General features: G+C 45.3%; 1 protein-coding gene across 3 annotated transcripts in view; it reads left to right on the top strand.

The window, feature by feature from the left end:
* NSF (N-ethylmaleimide sensitive factor, vesicle fusing ATPase) overlaps window positions 1–23,757 on the top strand; it is a 162,931-nt gene that overhangs the window by 77,899 nt on the left and 61,275 nt on the right. For all 3 annotated transcript variants that reach the window (XM_075911369.1, XM_075911370.1, XM_025181455.2), the window contains exons 9-12: window positions 9,432–9,631; window positions 16,636–16,801; window positions 18,381–18,455; window positions 19,332–19,519. In XM_075911369.1, coding sequence (XP_075767484.1) covers window positions 9,432–9,631; window positions 16,636–16,801; window positions 18,381–18,455; window positions 19,332–19,519 — 629 coding nt within the window. The remainder of the gene's footprint in view (window positions 1–9,431; window positions 9,632–16,635; window positions 16,802–18,380; window positions 18,456–19,331; window positions 19,520–23,757) is intronic.

A 23,757-nucleotide genomic window follows, 5' to 3' on the forward strand; every position in this document is an offset into this window, starting at 1 on the left:
CTCCTGACTTCATCCCCAGGCGGGCAGGAAAGAGTGGTACCTAAACACCTTATTTGAACCGAGGAGGGCTAGTGTGCTTCCAGAAGCTGTAATAATTGAAGAAATGTTCCTTTTTCCCCAAAGGGAAACTTGGCTGATTTGTGTGGCTAGCCAGTAACCCTGTTACATTACTGATACCCTGAGCACAAGGCAGCTCCTTGTTACCAATATTTGTTTTGCAATATATTTGTGTTCACCTTTTATAAAAAAAAGTGTGCATCATATTTATAGACCCTGGGTAAAGAACAGGCTTTTAGTTTAATGATACAAATCCCAGAAAATTATTGGGGAAGGCCTTGGCATTAAAATCTAGATGAGATATGAAATATACAGCTAAATACAAGACCCTGTGATCCATCCAGTGATATTACTTTAATCTTAAATTAGCTATCTGGCTGCATTTTTGTTAAGATGTTAAAAGATGAGGGCAGTCTCTATCAGTTGATGACACAAGATTGTTAAAAGCCTGAGATTAGGCTGTCTCATATTGACTCTGAGTTTGCTGTCAGTCTCATTGGAAGTCATGTGTTTTGATTGTGTAGCCAAAGGCACTGTGTGTCTGTTTTGGGAGCTTGTGCTTTGGGCTGATTTATTTTCAGTTTTATCACATTCCATCAGAAGGAAACTGATAAATACTATTGCCATAAATCTAGTCATTGCCTCCTGCATGTAATAAACATTCCCTAAAAAAATCATGGTCATGCATGGATAATGGGGAAGGGAGGAAGAAAATTAAAGGTGTAAGAAGAATTCTTTGGCAAAATCTATGTTTTGCTATGTCAAACAGTTTGCTCTGCAGAGGCCCCTTAAAATAAAAACCTCTGGTGGCTGCTTAAGCTCTAGCCTTGTGTATGCTTCTATTTCTGAGGAAGAGGCAGAGAGGCAGTTCCCTTCAGTTTAATGTCATTTCAGTAACACTTAAATCTTACATTGAGGTTTACTTGTGGCAGTGGATCTAGGCAGCAATAATGAAAGGCTTATGTGGGAATGGAGGAGGAGATTTCCTGCAACTGTGTTAATGGAAAATCTTTTCTGTATGTCAGGTTAACCTTGGAACCCTAATCATATACTAACCTGCTTGAGGATTAATATATAAATCATCTCTTGGCCACTGTATGCAAAACTGGTACATTTCATGCAGATACTGCTTTCGTTTGGGTGCAGCTGAAAGTGATGCTCACACCAGAACTGTTTGATTTTAATTCAAGGAGAAGTACACTACCAAGTAGGAAAGCCCATACCCACTAACACAATTTTGTGTTCATCTTTCGAGAAGATGTTGTGTCTGGAGAAATACATGGTTATTAAACTTAGTCTCCTTTTGGCTGAGTGTCAGTCTGATTTGAGTCTCCATTTATGAGTTTTCTCGTGGTGCTATTACATCTCTGGCTCGGCCACTGTCTTTTTGAATTTTTGTCATCCGTTTCTCCCAACTTCATAATCTATGTTTATTTTCCTCTCCTGCTTTGCAGTTCCCATGGTGTACATGTTGTTAGTCTGAATAGTAATTAAATTGCATTATTATCCATTATGCATGACATGAATGACCTTAGATTTAGTTGAAGCAAAATGCAGGACAATGTAGCACTTTAAAGACTAACAAGATGGTTTATTAGATGATGAGCTTTCGTGGGCCAGACCCACTTCCTCAGATCAAATAGTGGAAGAAAGTAGTCACCGAGGTAGCCGTGTTAGTTTGTAACCTTAAAAACAAGTAGTCCTGTGGCAATTTAGAGACTAATAAAAATATATATAGTATTGTGAGCTTTTGTGGGCAAAACCCATTTCTTCAGATGAGATGATCTTAGATATAGTGGTAGTTCTGATGCTAAGCCTAGCGAGTTAGAAATACTTGGTCAGAGAATAATTTAGGTTTGAGATCTGCTTAATGGTATTGACATTTGGCCACACAGCTCTGATCTGGATAAACTACAACATGGAGATAAAACTTAATAAAAATCCTGTTTTGTATGTGGAACTGAGTTGCAATTTAAGACACAACATTTGTAGTTTGTCATTGTCTGTCTATTTTAATGAGGGCTTGTTTGTTTTAATTGTTTTAAAATTTTGGCTGCATGTAGATTTGGTGTGCAAGTAAATCTTCTGATTGTAACAGTGTGTAAGATTTCTGTTGGAAAAGAATTAATTGCTTTGGCTTCCAGAAGAATTGTTCTCACTTAATAGAAAGAGAATTTATCATTCCACACAGTGCGATTGAGCAGTGCAAATGTCCTTGTGAAGTGCAGATGATTAGTAATGTTCTCAGTTGTCAGATGGTGAAAGCAGAGGCAAAAATGTAAAGTGACTTGCTAAGGTCACAGAAGCAGTTAGTGTCGGAGCTGGGATTCCAGCATTTCCTGGTCTTGCGCTCATAGTGCTCAATAGATAGCTCTCTGATTTTCAGAAGGTCAGTGTTGCCAACCCTCCAGGAATTAAAGAGTAATCTTTAATTAAAGATTGCCGTGATGAAACCTCCAGGAATTAGGGATGTATGTTCAAAACAGTTAACTGGTTAAACAATTAAAATTAAATCATTTAGCCCAAGGCTGGGCAAAAATGGCCCAGGAGCCAGATCTGGCCCACAGACCACCCTGCCAGGATCCTCAGGCACGCAACTCGGTTTAAAGTGCTGTCCCTGTGTTCTCTCTGCTCTCCAGTGAGGGGGAAGCATCATGTCATCTCCCTTCCCCCAGCCCAATCCTCAGCTCCTGTTGGCCAGAAACAACTGGCCAATAAAAACTGACTTCACCTTGCTGGAAACAGCAAGTCGATTGAGCTGAGCGATTGGCTTGGGAGCTGGGGACCTCACAAGCGTCGTTCCCCTCCCGGAGTTGAGAGCCACGTGGAGGGAACAGCCTGTATTTTCAAGCAGTCTGGGGCTGCATTGGGCAGGGAGCCCAGCCTGGTTGGGGGTGCTGCAGGGCTGCTGGCTTAGGTAAGTGCCCCCCAGCCAGAGCCTGCCTCTGGCACCCATACCCCTCCTTCACCCCAAGTCCCTCCCGCAGGTCACTATCCAAACCTTTTGTACCCTCCCCTGCCCCAGGTCATAACTCCCTCTCAGACCCTGTACCTCCTCCTACACCCCTCTCCCAGGTCAGAATCCTCTCCTGCCCCAAACACCCTCTCAGACCCTGCCCCCTATTCCCCTGCCCCAGGTCACAACCCCCTCCTTTACCCAGTCACCCTCTCAGACCTTACACCGTCTCCTGCACCCCAGTCCCTTAACCTGTGCATCATTCTGTACCCAGTCTCCATCCCAGACCCCACACTTCCTCCACAGAAGAGTGTGGCCCTTGACCACTTACCAAAATCTTGGAGTGGCCCCCCACCAAAAATTATTGCCCATCCAGGGCTTATCCAGTTAATTGTTGTTGGGCTGGTACAGGGCAGCAGGACAGGGAATCTCACTGGGCGCAGCCAGGATCTGGGGCTGCTATGGCGCAGCCGACGTCCTGCCTGCTCCCACTGGGGGTACTGCGGTGCAGCTGGGGGCTGCTAGAGATGGGGTCCTGCCTGCCCCCATCTGACACTGGGGTCTGGGGCTGCTGCAGTGCAGTCAGAGATGGAGTCCCATCTGCCCCTGCCCCTGCCCGGGATCCCAGCCCCAGCTGTGTTGCAGTGATCCTGATCCCGCTCCTGCTGCTGGGCTCGGCAGGTTCCCTAGTAAGCCTAATGCTAACCTGGTAACCTTTTACATCCCTACCTGAAATACGTCGAGCCAGAACTGGTGACCCTGCTCAAGAGGCAGTATTGTATATTTGAAACTGCCACTTCACTTAAAGACTGCACTGTGCAGTGGTGGTGAGTGGCCATGATCTGTGTCGTGAAGCTTGACAATAGCTAGGCAGCCTGTGGCCTGTCATGCTGACCGCATTGCGTTCCTGTTCCCTTGGGCTCCCGTCTGCTGTATCCATCTGTTGTCTCTTGTGTGGCTAGATTGTCAGCTCTTTGGGACAGGTGCTGTCTTTGGTGTGTGTTTGTACAGTGCCCAGCATCCAGGGACCCTATTCCATGACGAGGGCACCTAGGAGCCATTGCAGTACCTATAATGTTCCATGACCCATTCCTGTGCCTAGAGACTTCAGTCTTTCCCTTTGAGCTGCTGTCCACATTATTGGCCCTTTACATGGGATATGCCTACAAACCCCAGGAGTCCACTAATGCTGCCAGGTGGTGCCTCAGGAGCTGTGAATTGTCTGTGGTGCTTGGAGAGAGGGGGAAATACTTCAAGGCTCCACCCTTTGCTGGGCAACTGAGCCAACTCTCCGACATTCTGTTGGCATCCCAGGGTAGGGTGAGATTCTTGGCTTTCCATAGTGAATAGCCTTTGCATGGTTTCCTAAGAACTCCAGCTTTGGGTGAGTAACATTAGGGTTTGGTGCATCTGCCCCTGCCTTACCCAAATGCCGTTATTCCAACTTCTTCTCAGAAGGGGTGAGGTGAAATGAGCCCTTGTGTAGACTTCATGGGGAGCAGGAGGTTCCTGTGGCTGTAGGAGTTGTTGCTTTCTCTAAGTGCCTGTAGCAAGTATGCCAATAGGGGGACTGAGCTCAGAACTGTCAGTGTCCCTAAAAAGCTCTACAGAAAGTACATAAAATGACACACTTATGGAAACTGAATTGGTCTGAAGAGGAAGAACTTGGCCAGTCTGTGAAGCTTGTCTTCTGGGATCATGCCTCTGCTTGCAGGTGTGCTACATAAAAATCTAAGCATTCAGTACAGCTGTGGCAAGAAACTCTCCCATCTGTACACATGCCCTGACTTGCCAGTAGCATTTTGTGAGCCTTCCTCCACCCTGAGCACAGTGGAGCCATCTAAATCAGCTGGTTTCTGTGCTTGGGATTCCCCTTCAAATTATCATTCATCATCCAAACCCTGTCTCTCATGTCTTGGCTACATAGGGGATCATATTCTCCCACAAATGTATTAACAGTTCATCTCCTGACACTAATCTGACAGGAATCATTTCTAATTTATTATTGCCTTGTTGGTTCCTGTGTAAAATGGTCTTTGCTACCAGTATTTTATTTTATTTGACTTTTGAATACCTGAAAGTCGACAAACATTTTTTTCTGAACCTAGCTTCCCCAGTAACATCTTTGTTGTGGAAAAACAGTTTCACTGTTTTCTTGGCTCACAACATTTCAGTTTTGTTGCTGTGCATTACAAAATGGAAACTGAAGTTTTCTGAGGTTGCTTGAGAGGATTGGATACTCTTAGTTTTGTCATTCTTCTCTCTTCAGGCTGCAGAATTTTTTGTTCACTGAATGTGTTATAGACACAACATGAAAGCATGAAACAGCAGCGAAACACAGTTCAATGTCAATGACTTGCAACACACATTTATTCAAATTGAAAATAACACAACTAGCCGAAGATTGCTCAGCTTCTGGCAGCAATAGAAATTGAACTCAGATCTTGTCTTAGTTGAGCACCTTAAAAAGTTGACCACCACCATTCTCTATTAAGTATATGAAATGCTGCAAGTGTTTGAACATGGGGTGTGTGTGCGCGCGCGCACGCGCACACACACACACACACACACATCTAATAAAGCAGAAAGTCAAACATGGATAAAAGGAAACTAATCTCTGAAAACAAACATGATCTGTGTAGGCAGCTATGACTGGCACTGAACTGGTTCCAGTGACTAATGGTTTTTTCTCCACAGAACAATTAAACACTCAAAGGTTTCTAAATGTTTTTAGATTGATCTAATCTACTGGGAACCAAACATAATTCTGAAACGTGTTCAAATAGATCAGTAACAATTTTCCCACGTTGTTTTGGCCTCCCAATTTTCCACTGGGAATACAAAGCAAATTAACTTCATTCCTGAAGGTGAGATTTCCAGCCTTTGTCAGTCTCCTTCCCTCATGTATTCTCCCCTTCCCAAAATGTGTGCGGGTGGGGGGGAGGGGAAGGAGCATGGGGTGGAGCTGTCTCCAGTGAGTCCATGTGTTTAGGCATTCTAAAGCTCACAGCAGCCATTCTAGAAGCTGAAAACTTCCCTGCCTGTGGGTGGTGAGTGTCAGAACTATTCCTACAGGTGTACAAACTACGCAGCCACATAGGGTACCTTGAAATTTGGGACACCGAATTGCTCTAGCAGCCAGCCCCATCCTCTAAAAAAAATTATGAGTACGGGTTCTTTTGAAAGAGTTTTTTCCCCGAAAAACTCACATCTAGACTGCGCTTTCACTTTCAAAAAACCCTTTTTCGAAAAAGTGCTTGGATGCGAATATGCAAATGAAGCGTGGGATATTTAAATCTGCGCTGCATTTGCACTTTCGATTTGCCTCATTTACATTCCTCTTTTGAAAGAGGAATGTAGTTTAGACGTGCCCAAACTGAGTGGCAGAGGTTTAACCATTCCTTGGTTCTATGGCATGAGGCCATTTAACCCTTCACTGGACCTACTTAGTAATGTCGGGTAGCTTGAAGAGTGTCAGTACCTGTCTTAATATTAAGTTGTTAAAGTTACATTCTGCTGTGCGTGTGCAGGTTTCTGCATATGGCCTGCTGTTTGGGTAATAAGGATAAGACAGGAACCTTATTTTTAATTACAGTGACTGGAATAACTAGATGAGATTTTTGTATGTGTTGACACTGAATGCATCACCGTGCTGCCTGAGCCCCAAAATCTTCCTTCTGCGTTGGAGTGCTGGGTTATGGTTACTGTGCGGAGCCCAGGAACTTGCTTGTGAATGCAGAATCTCACCCATAAATGTTACATTAAAATATGTTCACTAAATAGCATTTCCTACATTATGCTTATATTGGGGATTGGTTAATTTTTCCATTGATCCTGAACTAGTTTAGCTTTCTTGGTTGACAAAAAGACACTAAGTTATATTACTTGGGTTAAAATTCCTCACTTTGAAATATCTCTTTTGGTCTTAAACAAATAACTTCCTTGCTGTATAAGCTACATTGGTTTATTTCTTGCCTGTCTGGTTTCAATTTTATTCGGCTATATCTGTGCTGCTATATCATGTTTTCATAAGCTGCAGCCGTGCTACATCTAAGGATTTCACTTCTTCCTTTAGGGCCTTTTTGAGAAGCCACCTAATTTAATGAAATCTCCTTTTAATGTTTAGGGTTGATCAGTTTATGGTACATCACATCTCCCTAGGCAGGGCCATCTTAATGACTTTGGAGTCCCCTTGATGCAGTGTAAATTTGGGGTGCCTATCCTATTACAGTAGGAAATAAATAGTAACTATTGTCTTAAAATTGTATTGTGAACCAAAACACAACATAGTGGTAATAGGAAAAAATGTATCTATTTTGTTGGTTCAAAAGCATCACTTTCTGTACCTGCGAGTAGCAGTCACAAATGACATCTGCAAATTCAATTTCCAAAAGCACTTTGGACTCAGTATTCATCAGAGCATGTGTCAAATGGTTTTTTTTACGTATCACTGCTAAGACAGGTCCCTTTCTGCAGAGGGCCCTGGGCATGTGGCCATTTTGCCCCTGTCTTAAGACATCCCCGCATATGCTGAACCTGATTATATTGTGGTTGCTATTACTTAGGCCAGGTCTATATTAAAGGGGAAGGTCAATTCGAGATACGCAACTCCAGATACATTACGTAGCTAGAGTCAACATACCTTGATCTGAGTTTCCCCACTGCCCCCATAGCCGGAGACTAATGAGAGCAAACACTCCCATCGGCTTCTCTTACTCCTTGCAGGAGCAGGAGTACCACCTGCTGATGGGGGCACCTCTGAGTTTGATTTACTGAGCCTTAACTTGACCCACTAACTCAGGGGTGGGCAAAAGGGCCTGGGGGCAGGGGAACACAAGAAGCTTCCTCCTGCCCTGTCAGGAGCATGTGGCACTTTGAAGCGCCACGTGCTGCTTGCGGGATGGGAGGAGACGTCCCGTGCTCTCCTGCCCCCAAGCGCTGATTGGCCTGAGGCACGGGAGCTGCGCGAAGTTTCCTCCCCCCTCCCCCCACCCTGCGAGGAGCACGTGGCACTTCAAAATGCCATACGCTTGTGCAGGGCAGAAGCAAGGCGAAGGATCCCCATCATTGTCTGGGGATGAGGAAGCCCAGAAGCAGCCTGGCCCCACCCCTTCTGGTTTAGACACGCCCCATTTTTGAAGTGGCCCCAGCCAAAAATTATTGCCCACCGCTGCGCTAACTCAGACTCTGGAAGATTGCTCATAGCAGCTACTTTTACTGCTTGAATTAACTTCTGTGGTGTTTGATCTTCTTCCCTCGTGTGCTCTAGAATTAGGTGTTCTAAGTATTCATTGGAAGTTTCACACTCTTGCTTCTTTCAGCTTTGTTCCATTGTACCATTTGACCAGTTTATCTGGGAGGAGTTGAACTCCCCCATTATCATCATTTTCTTAGACTTGTGCTGCCAATTTGCTGTCTATATTTCCAACTCAATTTCCTTGTCTTTGGTTGGAGACTGGTATGTATCACCCTAGGAGTATTTTTATAACTTGGTATTTGTTTCTGTCCTTATTTACCTGAGTGGGTCTCACCACTCAGAATCTTAACCTTACTGCTCTGTAGAATCTTCTCCAACTCAATATTACTTCCCCACATCTTCATCCTAGTTTATAGCCAGGTGTTAGAATCCCCTAGGTTTTCTTAATTCTGCCATCTTTCTATAATGGATATGATATCTTGCTCTTCCATGGCAAGACATTCTAGTTCATGTATTTTCACTTTTAAGCTTTCCATATTTGTACATAGAAGTGCATAGTTTTATTTTGACCGGGTGTCTATTTTTTTCTAAAGATTTATGCTGCTTCCGATCATCATGGTATCTTACTGCATACATAATTTTCTCTCATATGGGTCATCAGCTAGGTTTGAACCAACTGCTTTCAGGTGTGTAGCACAGAGTGATAGACTTGCTGTCGCTTAAAAAATTTAAATCAAGATTGTATGGCTTTCTAAACAGTGTTCTCAGGGTTCACCAGAAGTTCTGAGCTTGATGTAGGAATCACTGATTGGAGTTCTGTAGCCTGTGCTCCATAGGCAGCCTACTGGAGTCCTGAATGGAAGTGCTCTTTGCCCAATGCTATTCAGTAGCTTTATCAGTGAAGTGAAGGAACATAGGAATGGTCTGACTGGATCAGCTCATGGACCATCTAGTCTAGTACCTTGATTCAGGATGTGACCTGCACCAGATGTGTCAGAGGAAAGTGCAAGGAATCTTGGAGTATATAAATGTAGGAAATCTACCTAACGCCAGGCAGAGGCCTGGAGCTCTATAGCAGTAGTTTGTATTCCTTCCAGAAATACCTATGGTAATTATAATACTGGATAGTGTTTGGTCCCACCCTGAGTGTGAAGCTTGCCAAATTCTTGGCCTGAATGAGATCTTGTGGCACTGCTGCTCATATTTCCTTTTTTTTTCTAGGCTGCAAGCATGTGAAGGGCATCCTGTTGTATGGACCACCAGGCTGTGGTAAAACACTGATGGCTAGACAGATTGGCAAGATGCTGAATGCCAGAGAACCAAAGGTGGTCAACGGTCCAGAAATACTCAACAAATATGTAGGAGAGTCTGAGGCGAACATCCGCAAGCTCTTTGCTGATGCAGAAGAGGAGCAAAGGAGGGTAATGCAAAAATAAACAAGTAGCAAAGTCAATATGGATATGTATGAAACACCAGGGAAGTTCTAGAAGAATGGAAGAAAGCTTATGTGCCAATATTTAGAAAGGGTAAACCGGAAAGATAATGGAATGGTTGACAACGGACTTGATTAATAGAGAACTAAAGGAAGATACAGGCAGTCCCCGAGTTACGCGGATCCGACTTATGTCGGATCCGTAGTTACGAACGGGGATTTCTCGCCCCGGAGAACTAGAGCAGCGGGACGCCTGGTCCCGCCGCCCGCCTTCTCCGGGGCGAGAAAAGCTGCTCCCCGTCTCCCTGGTCTGCTGGCGGAGCCAGCAGACCAGGGAGACGGGAGCAAAGTGGCGGAGCACCGGGGGCCGGACCCGCGGCCGCTTCCAGATCAGCTGGAAGCGGCGCGGGTCCGGCCCCGGGTGCTCCGCCGCTCTGTTCAGCGTCTCCCTGGTCTGCAGACCAGGGAGACGCTGAGCAAAGCCGCCGAGGACCCGGGCCAGACCGCGGCGCTGATCTGGAAGCGCCACGGTTCGGCCCGGGTCCTCCGCAGCTTTGCTCCACGTCTCCCTGGTCTGCTGGGGGGGGACACAGCAAGTGCCCCTCCCCCCAGCAGACCAGGGAGACGTGGAGCAAAGCCGGGGGCCTGTGGTAGAGTAGGTGGGGCACTGCCGGTTGGTCCCGCAGCACCGCTTCTTGGTGCTACTGGACCAACCCGGCAGCACCCCAGCTGCTCTGCCCCAGGCGTCCCAAAGTCAGCTGCTGCTGAAACTGACCAGCGGCTGACTACAGGAAGCCCGAGGCAGAGTTGCTCTGCCCTGGGCTTCCTGGAATCAGCTGCTGATCAGTTTCAGCAGCAGCTGACTTGGGGACGCCTGGTGTTCTTATCTTGAATCTGTATGTAAGTGGAACTGGTGTCCAGATTCAGCGGCTGTTGAAACTGATCAGTTTCAGCAGCGGCTGATGCCAGTTCCGACTTACATACAGATTCAACTTAAGAACAAGCCTACAGTCCCTATCTTGTACGTAACCCGGGGACTGCCTGTAATATAATTAATTCCTGTCAACATGGATATATGAAAAATAAACCCTGTTAAACTAACTTGATTTATTTTTTAATGAGATTACAAGTTAGGTTGATCAAATTAACAGTGTTAATGTAATATTCTTGAACTTCTTTAAGGCATCTGACTTGGTACTCTGTGACATTCTGATTAAAATATTTTAAAGATCTAGAATTAACTTGGCACACGTTAAATGGATTAAAACTTGGCTGACTGATAGGTCTCAGAATGTAGTTGTAAACAGAGAATGATCGTCCAATAGGATAGAGTCTAGTGGGAATTGGTTCTTGATGCTACGCTATTTAGCATTTTTATTACTAACATGGCAGAAAACAAAATAATCACAGATCAAGATTTTGGGCAAACCCGGCAGGGAGGGAAGATGCCCAGGGCTGTGCAATTCAGAGAGGTGCCAGGCTCCCTGCTGCCACCGCAGCCCTAGGCCCGTTCAGTCACTGCTAGAGCACTGCTCCGCATGGCTTTGGGGAGGGAGGGGGTCAGCACTGCTGCCTGGGTGGCATTGCTTCCAGCCACAAGCTTTTGCTTTTGGCCCCTCTGTTTTCAGGTGACACACAAATTGGGGGAGTGATTTGTAATTGATTGTCAGGCCACTGATTTAGAGCAGTCTCGATTACTTGGTGAGCTTGTGGAAGTTCACAACGTGTTTTAATATAAGTGTAAATGTCTGCAGTTGGAATGAGGAACGTAGGCTTTATTTCCAGGATAGGGGGCTCTATCCTGGGAAGGAGTAACTCTGGAAAAGATTTGGGAGTCATGAGATCCCAGTGTGAAGCTGTGGCCAAAAGGGACGATGTGATCTTTGGCTTCATACAGTGGAATCTCAAGTAGAAGCTGAAATGTTATTTTACTTTTGTATGTGGCAGTGGTGTGAACACTGTTGGAATCCTGTGTCTGGTACTGAGGTCCATAATTCAGAAGAACGTTGGCAAATTGGAGATACAGTCAGAATAGAGTCATGAGAATGACTAAAGAGTTAGAAAACCTGCCTTAAATTGATACTCAAGGAGCTCAGTCCAGTTACCAAGAGATGGTTACAGGCTGATTTGATCACATTCTATAAGTACCTACATGGCAATGGTTCTTCAGTCTAGCAGAGAAAGGTCTAGCATGATCCCATGGCTGGAAGTTGAAGCGAGGCAACTTCAGAGTCAAAATAAGGCATAATTTTGTTGAGCGAGTGTGGTCAGTCATTGGCATGATGGATTCTCTATCACTTACTGTTCTGAAATCAAGATGAGATGTTTGTCTACAAGATCTGTTTTAGAGATTATTTTGTGGATTTCCTGTGGTTTGGGCTATGCAGGAGGCTGGGCTGGATGATCACAATGGTCCCTTCTGGCCTTGGACTCAGCACTGATTGGAAAATTGTCGTCTCATGCATTGAGGGACTGACTCACTGAGATCAGCATATGGCATTCTTACTCCTGGGATTCGCTTTGTGAATTTTGAATGGAAAGAATTTCTCTTCCTGGCTACCCTAAATGCACTGCAGTTCCACTCATCTGCTGAGTCATGAGTTGGTCTGTGAGAGCTGGCAAAACTTTGATCCCATGGTGAGAAGAGATGCTGGAGAATCATTATCTAGGAGCATCACTCAAACTGTAGCGGTGGCAGCCATCTTTTTGGATAAATAAAGGAAGTTTTTCTGTCCCATGTTTGTGGTAAGGCTCACTTAGGATGTTGTTAGCAGCTTCCTGGCGAATGTGGGAGCATTTGGAACTATTATCATGAAGATTTTTTTGTTCAGGTTTTGCATCATATTTCCCACAACTGTTTTGCATCCTGCAGTCTGACATCTGTTTCTTTTCCAAAGTGGTAGGATGCTGTCACTAATTGTTCCTATCAAAAATCCTGGGTAGCAAGCAGGACAAGAATGCACGACTAGTGTTGGTAAATGAAATTGCCCTATTAGGATGGGAGGTGGATTTAGGGGACAAGGGGATGAGTTAACTTTTATATATATGTTAACTTTTGAGTACAGCCAGCACTAAAGACAGTTAATAGCCAGCCATAGCTTAAAAGCCTAAATTACCCTGACATGCGACGCAGCAGAAAATAGAATGTTGGAGGCTCCTCTTGGTAGTTTGAGCCTGCTACAGGAAAAGCGTCATCTCTGATTTTTGACAAGATCCTTTGCTGGAGGAGAGGCAGACTTTGCAGCTCATAAGGATTTATACTTTCCTCTAAAAATGTACAGATAAGTTACAGCTGTAGGGGTCTCTGAAGAGTGGTAGATGGAGCCCTGGCAAATTCCCTTCCTCTCTAGTTGGCTGCTCTAAAACTAGCATCTGTGGCTATTTCTCCTTTGAGGTACGCACCTGTTAAAACAGACCTTCAGCTGGCTAGAGGGGGTGGCACTGATGACAAGTTGCAAGATTAGAAGTGCCTCATAAAGGTCAGAATTGTAATGACTTGTGTGGGGGGCAGATTGCCAAGGTGACAGTGTGTTCACACACACTGTTCACATTGTCTCCCACTTCTTGCTAGCCACAAAAGATGATCTTTTTGAAGCAGAATTTTGGAGGGGAGAAAATGGCTTGACAATGTAAATATGGGCAGAAAAAAGACCCTGCTTTATTCTCTTCCTGTGGCATCTGGTGGATATTTGAATCTCTCTACAAATGAGCAATTCTTCTCTTCGTGGCTCGATTGAGGTATTTATCATGTACTTAGAGTTTGGCCAAGTTGGATTAAATTAATATTCTCCTTTAAAAATATGCTTGGGAAGAGGTAATTGGGCATAGTGTCATGTGAACAAAACAATGTCTAGGCCTCATCTAGCTCAGGGTGTTGCAGACTTTAGCTTCCGTAGGTCGAGTGCATTGCAAACTGCCAGGGTTCCTTTCTCCCTTCTGTGGCCCTCCAACCTCCTTGCGTGCCACCCTCTGACTCCACCCAACCCCATGCCTGGGCTCTATGTCCAAATTCCCCCCCCCCCACACACACACAAGTCTTTGTGTGGCCCCCTTCCCAAACTCTCCCGCCCCATCCCACAGCACTCAGTCTCTTATCGCCACTCAAGGACAGTGTTTCTTAAACTGTGTTCCACAGCACACTGGTGTGCCGCGGAGAACAGAGTTCAAAATGGCTGCCCTCAAAGGGGCAGGCAAGTTTTTTCTCCTCTCAACTTCCCCCGGGCTTTTTTTTTTATTTTTATTTTTTTGCTCAACAAAAAAAAATCCTCGGTGTTCCCCATTAAAAAAAAATTGTTTGGTGTTCCTTGGTCTTAAAAAGTTTAAGGAACACTGCTCTAGGAACTTAACAGAATGGGAGCTGCTAGCCTAGGAGTCAGATCTTTGGGGGTCCTGGTGGATAATTCATAGATTCCAAGCCTAGAAGGGAACATTGTGATCATCTAGACGAGGGGCAAGCAAAATACAGCCCATGGGCTGGATCTAGCCTCTCAGACTGCTGGATTCAGCCTGCCATTGTACCATGACTCAGTGGGAGCCTGTCCTGAACCCATATAGCCTCCAAAACCTTGCACCCCAATCTCCTGTCCCAGGTCACAACCCCTTCCTGCCCTAGGTCACAATCCAAACCCCTGCATGGCCACCTGCACCCCAATCCTCTCCTCCAGGTCAACCTGGTGCACCCCAAAACTCCATCCCAGAATCCACACCCCCTCCTACAGCCTGCACACCTTCCTGCAGCTACCCTCCATTCTAGAGCCCTCATCCTCTCCATTAATATCCTGGAAGAGTGCAGCCTTTGACCACTCACTAAATTCTTAGCGTGCCCTCCCAAATAAGAAATTATTGTCAACCCTTGATCCAGACAGTCTCCTGAATAACATAGGTCATTGAATTTTCCAAAATAGCCACCTGCACATGAGTTCCCAGAGCCCAAAAAGGTGGATGGGATGCATTAATGGAAATGTCGAGGGACGCTCTCTTCCCTCTGTTTGCTGCTTGACTCCTGTGTCCAGTTTTGGTGTCTACAGTTCAAGAAAGATATTGATACGTTGGAGGGGGTTAGGGTTAGAAGCTTGTAAAAGATGAAAGAATTGGAAAACCTCCCTTAAAGGGATAGTCTTAAGGGGCCTGATACAGTTAGCTTAACAAAGAGAAGGTTCAGGAATTGATGTGATCACTCTATAAATACGTACTGTAAGGAATAGACATTTTTCTGCTAGCCTTGTCCTTTCACACCTGGTCCCCTCTCCCTGTGAAAGTGCTTCCACATGTAATCAAATCACCTTGAGACCGGCCTATGGTGCAACAAAGTCCAAGGGCTCTGAGTTGAAGTGAGAGAACTTCAGAATAGAAATAAGGTTCAGATTTTTATCAGGGCAGGGTCATAGTGTCGCTTGACTGCTGGTAATTTTTAAATCAAGAATTCACTCTTGCTGCTCAATAATCCCATCTTTCCCTGATGATCCCATGGTGTATTCCAGTGTACCAGCACAAGCACTGTATGCCACTGAGATGGGAATATTCTTGCTAGCAGGTGCAACTAATGGTCTCCAATAGCAAGAATGTTCTGGTCTCAGGTACACAGAGTGCAGGCACACTTATAATGAAGTGCAGATTGGAAACACGCATCTAAACCTTCACTTATTGTAAGGTAGACCGTGAGATGTGACCATCTGTCTCATTCTTTTACCATCTTTGCTCCTGCTCCTCCCCTTCTGTGCTCTCCCTCCGAGTCCTTTCTGGGCATCCACTGCTGCTGCTTCCCCCTTTATAAGCACTCTCATTTCTGGCTTGCTGACAAGCTCCCCAGCAGCAAGTTAAGGTGTTGCCTCTGAACAGAGGGCAAGAGAGTGTCTTCTGCCCACAGTACCAGATTTTCTTCTGAACTGGACTTTTCCACTGTTCCTATTTGTAGCAGAATTGCTAGGGCTGTGCCTAGAATTTTCTGAGACATTTTGGAATTGATTGGATATGGTGTTCCGGTTATCACATGAAACAGATAATGTTGAGAGTAGAGCTTTGCTTCACTCAGCCCTGTGGCTTATAACCATGTCTGAAATGCTCTTCTAACATTTTACATGATCAGTCACGGTTTGCATGCAGTCATGAATTGATTTTGAGCTGTTTTAGTATTGTCTACTAAAGCTGTACTAGACTGCAGCTTGTGAATGTAGTTTTTGCTTTATGATACAAGCTGTAATGTGTGCAAGATCTCAAGGTGATGGTGTTAAGTCAACACTCTTTCTTAATTATCTAGCTCATGATCCTGGAGAGCAGAACTGACATGTGCCTATGTATTGCTTGTGTCAAATATATAGTCAGAATCAGCCCTTGTCTGCTTTGAATATTTTCCTGCTCCAGACTTTGTAGAAGCATCTGCACATAGGTAAGCCCAGGGAGTGCCATCAACACAGAAGAAATGGGATGTCTGCAAAGCAACTGAAATCTCAAGAGTGTAAATACATTGTGCTTTTGTAATGCCGTCAGCCCATGCCTATTTTTGGAGAATTTCAAATATGGAGGAAAATAAGAAAAAAAAAAACCTAAGTGACAAAAATGTTGATTGCTCTTAAAGGCCTCTTAGTCTGAACAGGACCCTGTGTACTATGTCATAAAGGACTTTTAAAACCTGTTAGCACATGTTAATGTAAGTCCAGTTTGGATGAGGCATGTGCTACATTTAGTCAAGCTAAAGCCAAGGAGAAGTCTTACATTTTACTCAGCCAGTTTAACAAGCCCTCAAATAGATCTAAAATGAGGTAGCACATGTTAGCTAACACATTATCATGCCTTGAAATCCTAGTGCAGACCAGGCACTGGAATGTTAAGAACTAGACCTACAGGTGTCTCCCACACAGCATTTTGTAGGGATCACGGACAGAAACACGCTACTGTCTCTGTTCTCTTCCCAACAGGAGCCAAGAAAGAGTAGAATATTAGCATTTTGTATGGCCAGTTTCATGGGGGCATTTTTATATCATTTCTTTCCAATAGCTTGGTGCAAACAGTGGTCTCCACATCATAATCTTTGATGAAATTGATGCCATCTGCAAGCAGAGAGGGAGCATGGCGGGCAGCACGGGAGTCCATGATACTGTCGTTAACCAGCTGCTGTCTAAAATCGACGGAGTGGAGCAGCTAAATAACATCTTGGTCATTGGTATGAAAGCCTCCTGCGTGATGCCGCGGTTTCTAAAAATGTAGGTCAGGCAGGGTACCTTGGTTTGGAAGTGTGTGTTGTCTGCTTCCCCTTGCACAGTGCTAACGCTAATGGGAGCGACACACACTCTCACGAGGAATGTGATGACAAAAAATTCCAGCTGGGCTGAGGCAAGGCATTCTGGAAACAAAAATTGGGCTAATTCTGAGCTATGCCCAGAATTGCGGCTTTTGGCCAAAGGAAATTAGTGCAAAGCCTGAGCCTCCAGTTGCTGCTCTTCATTACAAAGGGGAGAAAATGTTGTTCTCTGTGTGAAGATAAAATGCACAAGAACCACTCGTATTGACAAGTGTCACAGTATGAAGAGCGGTGAAGTGATGATTGGCTTGAGGAGCCAGTGCTTACAAAGGGATACTGAATGAACAAGTGGGAGGAGGCTATCTTGGCAGAGAAATGCTTGGCTTCAGCACTTGAACAATGAGGATTGCAGCAGCATTGGTGTGAATTTAGCCCTCTCAAAGCTCTCTGTGCACAGGACAAGTGAAGATCAAACAGGCACACTGTAAGCTTGCTTGCTTTTCTCCACCAGTGTGCCTGGCTCCTCCTGAGCCTGGAGGGACCATGTAGATTGACAGGAGCATTAAGTCTCTAGTGCCTGTTCATACCATAGTGCAGGGGTGAGGACCCTCAGGCCTGGGGGTCAGGTGAGGCCCTCGGCTTCCCTAGATCCAGCTCCCGAGGCTCAGGGTCTCCCCCCATCATTGCAGAGGCAGCAGTAGTGCTCCAGTTCCCCTGCTGTCTCCCTGTGGGACTGGAACACACAAAATCTATTAGGCTGGGGCCCTCTAGACTCTGGTGTGAGGAGTGTCTTTCTCCTCATTTGCGGAGCACAGTGAGGGGTTTCCCCCACCGGTTCTCACTGGTGCGTGGCCCCCAGCTGATTTATCTGTGTGTCAGCAGCCCCCGACTCTCAAAAGGTTTCCCACCCCTGCCTTAGAGCCTTTGCCCGTGTAACCAGCAGCTCTAGGGCTTGTGTTAATTTGGAATATCCCTCTAATTGGTTCTCTTGTGATTCATAGAATCATAGAAGATTAGGGTTGGAAGAGACCTCAGGAGGTCACCTAGTGCAACTCTCCACTCTGTAGTTATGTTGCTTTAATTTTCCTTCCACTTAAAGACTGTCATTTGGGCTGATCCAAACCACCAGAGAACCGTGCAGGTGCCTGTGTTCAGTCTGGTGGGGGAACAGGGGCAACCCAGTAGGGTGTTCAGTCCCCTTCCACTGATACCTGGGAGACAGTCTGCTACGGCCTTGGCTAACTGAGCTGGCTCTTGTGATTCAGGAATTGGAACTCTTGTGTTTGGATCTAGAGGTGCTAGGTTCAATCTAGAGGTGCAAGGTTCAATCCTGGAAGCTGACAACCCATATGACATTACATAGACCTCCAAAAGGGCTGAGATATTTTAAATAGTCTCTTAAAATCTTCTCCTTGAGTTTACAAGGCTGTATTTAACTCTCAGGTGCTAGTTAGAAACAGTCTCAACTAATGCTTCTTTTTGGCTTCACCTTCGTTCTTAGGAATGACCAATCGACCAGACCTGATTGATGACGCCTTGTTGCGACCTGGGAGATTGGAGGTGAAAATGGAGATTGGTAAGAGACCTTACGGCTGCTCGGTAGGAAATTTCAAACTGACTAACTGCACCAAAGCAGAGTTGGTGTCTTCTAGCATGAGCCCTTGGCAGCAGAGCATAATTGCCAAGTTTTGTGCAGCTCCTTGTGTGGCACTTCATGTAAACTTTGTAACTAACTCGCATATTTACATATTGCATTTTAGAGATGCAGTGAAAGGTCTTGGATTGACAACTGCTTCCCTTGATCAAGGGGAGCAAGTGTGGGCAGGCAGGAGCTTATTCCTTGGAGCTCCTAACAGATGTCTGGACTGTAGGCCAGCCTGCCTGCATGTGGCATCGGGATTTAGGAGTTCCTTCTCTGCCAGTGACTTGCTGCCTCACCCTGTACCAAGTCACTTAACTTTGTCTTTCTCCATCTATAAATGGGGGTTAATTCTAACCAAAGGCTTATTAGACATAGTTTGCAACAAGCTTGGTGTGACTTGACCCTGCACTAGCTTACTGCAAACTGTCGGTGTGAACCCTGCTAGTGCACAAGAAAAATTCTGTAATGCACTTTGAACCACCACACTTGGAAGTGGCAGTAGATTGAAGTGCACTGGGGAGCTTTTGGCACACAGCTGCAGAAGGTGCACATGGGCATCTGGTATGAGGTACATTCACACTGACTTGCAGGGAACTAAGTGTTCATGTCAACAAGCCCTAGTCATGGGGGGCTGAGGGGTCATGAATGTTTTTTGTGGGTCTCTTCTCCCTACATGAGTGGAAGCTGCTAATGATGATAGGCAGCCCTCTGCATGCTGGGGCTGTCAGGAGAGGCTTGCCAATGATACTGTTCTTGCCACTTTGAGACAGTGGAGGAAAAGAACTGAAAGTTTCTGTTTACAACTCTCAGGGTTGCCAGATGAGAAGGGCCGAATTCAGATTCTTCATATCCACACTTCAAAGATGCGGGACCACCAGCTGCTGTCTGCAGATGTTGATATTAAAGAACTTGCTGTGGAGACCAAAAACTTCAGTGGTGCTGAGTTAGAGGGTTTGGTGCGAGCAGCACAGTCCACAGCTATGAACAGACACATAAAGGTCAGTCCTGATTGACCCAGGAAATAGTCAAAAGGAAGGGTTGTGAAACTGCTTCACTTGTATCACATCTTTTATTCTGGGTGTATAATGAAGCCTCTGCATACTGCAGGAGTTAGAATCTCGCATCAATTTCCCGCTGTGAACATATAATTGCTTTTCACATGGACAAAATATGCCCATTTTGCCATCTCTTGCATGTCTCTCAAATATCTACTGGGCGGCCTTGAATGAACATAGTGATGCATCAGGGGCATCAACAGATTCAAAGAGAGGAAAGGAAAACACTTAACCAGTTGCAGAGGTTTGGAGGCAGGGTGCTTTGTGTTTGAGTAATCCTGGAAACTAATGGAAGGGGTGTGCGTGGGTGTGGGTGTGTGTTAGGGTATATCCCCATCTCTGTGTTCATGTGTGCCTCACAGGCATAAGACCAGCCTTTCACATCCATACACATGGCTAGTATCTTTTTGTGCCCCATTGTGAAGGCATGAGGGGTACTGGGGTAGTGATCCCCTATTGGTTCTGTCTTACCCTTCCATCAGCAAGGTGAACCATGTCTGGTCTTGTACACTCGTCAGAGCTTTAAAAAATGTGTTTTCCACAATTTTGGTGAAAAACTTAATCTTTTCCACTGGTTTAAATTGGATGTTATGAATACCCCCTCTCCCAAAACCTGTCTTGACAATCCCCTTCCCCCACACCAGTGCACACATGGTGAGATGCTGTTTGCCCATTTCCACACCTTAGGGCAGACTCAGAGCCACGAGGGATCAAACTTTGACTCCTCTGACTGCCTGATACCCCATAAAGACAAAGGTTTGATGCCTGCTCTGCTTAGGATAGAGCCATATCCTGGACATATGCTGTGCATGCGGCTCTTTTTTTCTGGGGACTTCTTCTGAGGACCCTCCAAAGGGTTTAACGCTTTTTATACACACCCGAATCTAGGATACCCATAAAGAAAAGGACCCTATCAAACCTGTACCTTCAGGTGCAAGACATTTTTCTGCATTGCAGACAATCAGATGGTGTTTGTGGACTATTATGTTCTACCTTCCCGTCCAAAAAGCACAAGCGAATAGGGAGGAGCTGAAAGAAATTGTAACACGGGGCCAAATAGTGGCTAGAAGTGCATTGCAGGCAGCCATGGATATCTCCTAGAGTATTGGTGGTGCATACTGGAGCAACCAAGATGGTTATGAGATCAGTGTCTCTGTCAGCACCAGAAAGAGGTCCTCATGGCTGCCAGCATTGGGCATCTCAAAGGAGGTGCAAACTGGCCAAGAGGAACACCCCTTTGAAGGGTGGATCTCTTCAGCAGCAGAGAGAGAATCACAGAACACTAGGACTGAAAAGGACCTCGAGAGTCATCGAGTCCAGTCCCCTGCCCTCGTGGCAGGACCCAGGACTGTCTAGACCATCCCTGATAGACATTTATCTAACCTACTCTTAAATATCTGCAGAGATGGAGATTCCACAACCACCCAAGCAATTTATTCCAGTGTTTAACCACGCTGACAGCTAGGAACTTTGTCCTAATATCCAACCTAAACCTCCCTTGCTGCAGTTTAAGCCCATTGCTTCTTGCTCTATCTTCAGAGGCCAGGAAGAACAAGTTTTCTCCCTCCTCCTTGTGACACCCTTTTAAATACCTGAAAACCGCTATCATGTCCCCTCTCAATCTTCTCTTTTCCAAACTAAACAAGCCCAATTATTTCAGTCTTCCTTCATAGGTCATGTTCTCTAGACCTTTAATCATTCTTGTTGCTCTTCTCTGGACCTTCTCCAGTTTCTCCACATGTTTCTTGAAATGTGGCGCCCAGAACTGGACACAATACTCCAACTGTGACAAGGAGTCCTGTGGCACCTTATAGACTAACAGATGTATTGGAGCATAAGCATAAGCTTTCGTGGGCAAAGACCAACTTTGTCACAATTATCTGACGAAGTGGGTCTTTGCTCATGAAAGCATATGCTTATGCTCCAATATATGTTAGTCTACAAGGTGCCACAGGACTCCTTGTCGCTTTTGCAGATTCAAACTAACACGGCTACCCCTCTGATACAGTACTCCAACTGAGGCCTAACCAGCACAGAGTAGAGTGGAAGAATGACTTCTCGTGTCTTGCTCACAACACACTTGTTAATGCATCCCAGAATCATGTTTGCTTTTTTTGCAACAGTGTCACACTGTTGATTCATATTTAGCTTGTGGTCCACTATAACCCCTAGATCCCTTTCTGCCGTGCTCCTTCCTAGACAGTCGCTTCCCATTCTGTATGTGTGAAACTAATTGTTCCTTCCTAAGTGGAGCACTTTGCATTTGTCTTTATTAAGCTTCATCCTGTTTACCTCAGACCTTTTCTCCAATTTGTCCAGATCATTTTGAATTATGATCCTATCTTCCAAAGCATTTGCAACCCCTCCAAGCTTGGGATCATCTGCAAACTTAATAAATGTCCTCTCTATGCCAATATCCAGGGCTCGCATGCTCAGATCACCCAAACCTGGCTCTTCCGGGATGTAATCTACTCACCACGGGCGAGTAGATTACATAGATTGTCGAGCCCTGCCGATATCTAAATTGCTGATGAAGATATTGAACAGAACCAGTCCCAAAACCAGACCCCTGTGGAACACCACTTGTTACTCCTTTCCAGAAGGATTGTGAACCATTAATAACTACTCTCTGGGAATGGTTATCCAGCCAGTTACGCACCCACCTTATAGTAGCCCCATCTAAGTTGTATTTCCCTAATTTATTGATAAGAATATCATGCGATACCATATCAAATGCCTTACTAAAGTCTAGGTATACCACACCCACCACTTCTCCCTTATCCACAAGACTCGTTATCTTATCAAAGAAAGCTATCAGATTGGTTTGACATGATTTGTTCTTTACACATCCATGCTGGCTGTTCCCTATCACCTTATTATTTTCCGAGTGTTTGCAGATGATTTCCTTAATTACTTGCTCCATTATTTTTCCTGGCACAGAAGTTAAACTGACTGGTCTGTAGTTTCCTGGGTTGTTTTTATTTCCCTTTTTATAGATGGGCATTAGATTTCCCCTTTTCCAATCTTCTGGAATCTCTCCTGTCTTCCATGATTTTCCAAAGATGATTGCTAAAGGCTCAGATACCTCCTCTGTCAGCTCCTTAAGATGATATGCTCCCTGTGTTGGAAGAGTGATGGGGGCTACATTATAATCTGTTTAGGGAGCGCATGCACTCAGGCAAACACCACAGCCAAGAGCACACCAAGTGTCAGAACTTTTGTTCCTGATGGGGCCATAAACCTTGGACACTTGGAAGCTTCATGGGGAGCCGAGTTAGTCTGTACAGCATGAACTCAAACAACAACAAATGGTCTGGTAGCACTTTATAAACTAAAAAAACATGAGCTTTCGTGGGCATGGCGAGTGGGCTGCGGGCTGTGCTCACGAAAGCTCATGATCTCATCTACATGTTTTGTCAGTCTCTAAAGTGCTACCAGACCATTTGTTAAGTTTATCTTGGACACTTGGACTGCCAGAGTGTAATAACACAGAGCCAGTATCATGCTCATGTATCCCATCTGGCCAAGGCTGTTGTGGCTGAAACACCTGCCTTGCCCATTCAGTTGCTGAGCCAGCTCCCAGACTACCCAGACCTGGTCTCACAACACTGTGGCCAAATACTCTGTCCAAACCTGAAGCCCCTGTCCCTGACAGTCTGGTTGTTGGCAGTTTTAGTACCATGGACAGTGACTTCTCTGGACAAGTCATGAGGTCCTGATCAAATGTAGGAAGACATCCACCAGAAGGACTTGTTCACAATGGAAGACGTTCTCAATATCGGGCCCAATATAGCCTAGACCTTGTGAAGGCTATGGTACTGAAGATCCTTGACTACTTGCTGCATTTAAAACACTCCGGCTTCCATTCAGCTCCATTAGGCTTCACCTCCCAACTTGCCATCCACCTAGACACTTTTGCTCAGTCTTGTGTTCAGTTTTCTCTCTCTTGATGGTATTGTTTCTTTCTTGACAGTATTGTTGTTCCTGAAGGGCCTGCTTCATACTTATCCACTAGTCAGAGAACCTGCTTCTGTTTGGGACCGCAGTATTGCATTCTTGATAATTATGGGACCCTGTTTGAACGTATTTAGAATGCTTCCTCTGGACAGTTTCCCTAGCTGCTAATGCATCACCTAGGAGAGCAAGTGAATTTCAAATTCTCATGACTTGCCCTCCCTACA

This window comes from Pelodiscus sinensis, chromosome 29 (assembly GCF_049634645.1).
Source record: "Pelodiscus sinensis isolate JC-2024 chromosome 29, ASM4963464v1, whole genome shotgun sequence".
Classification (NCBI taxonomy): Eukaryota; Metazoa; Chordata; order Testudines; family Trionychidae; genus Pelodiscus; species Pelodiscus sinensis.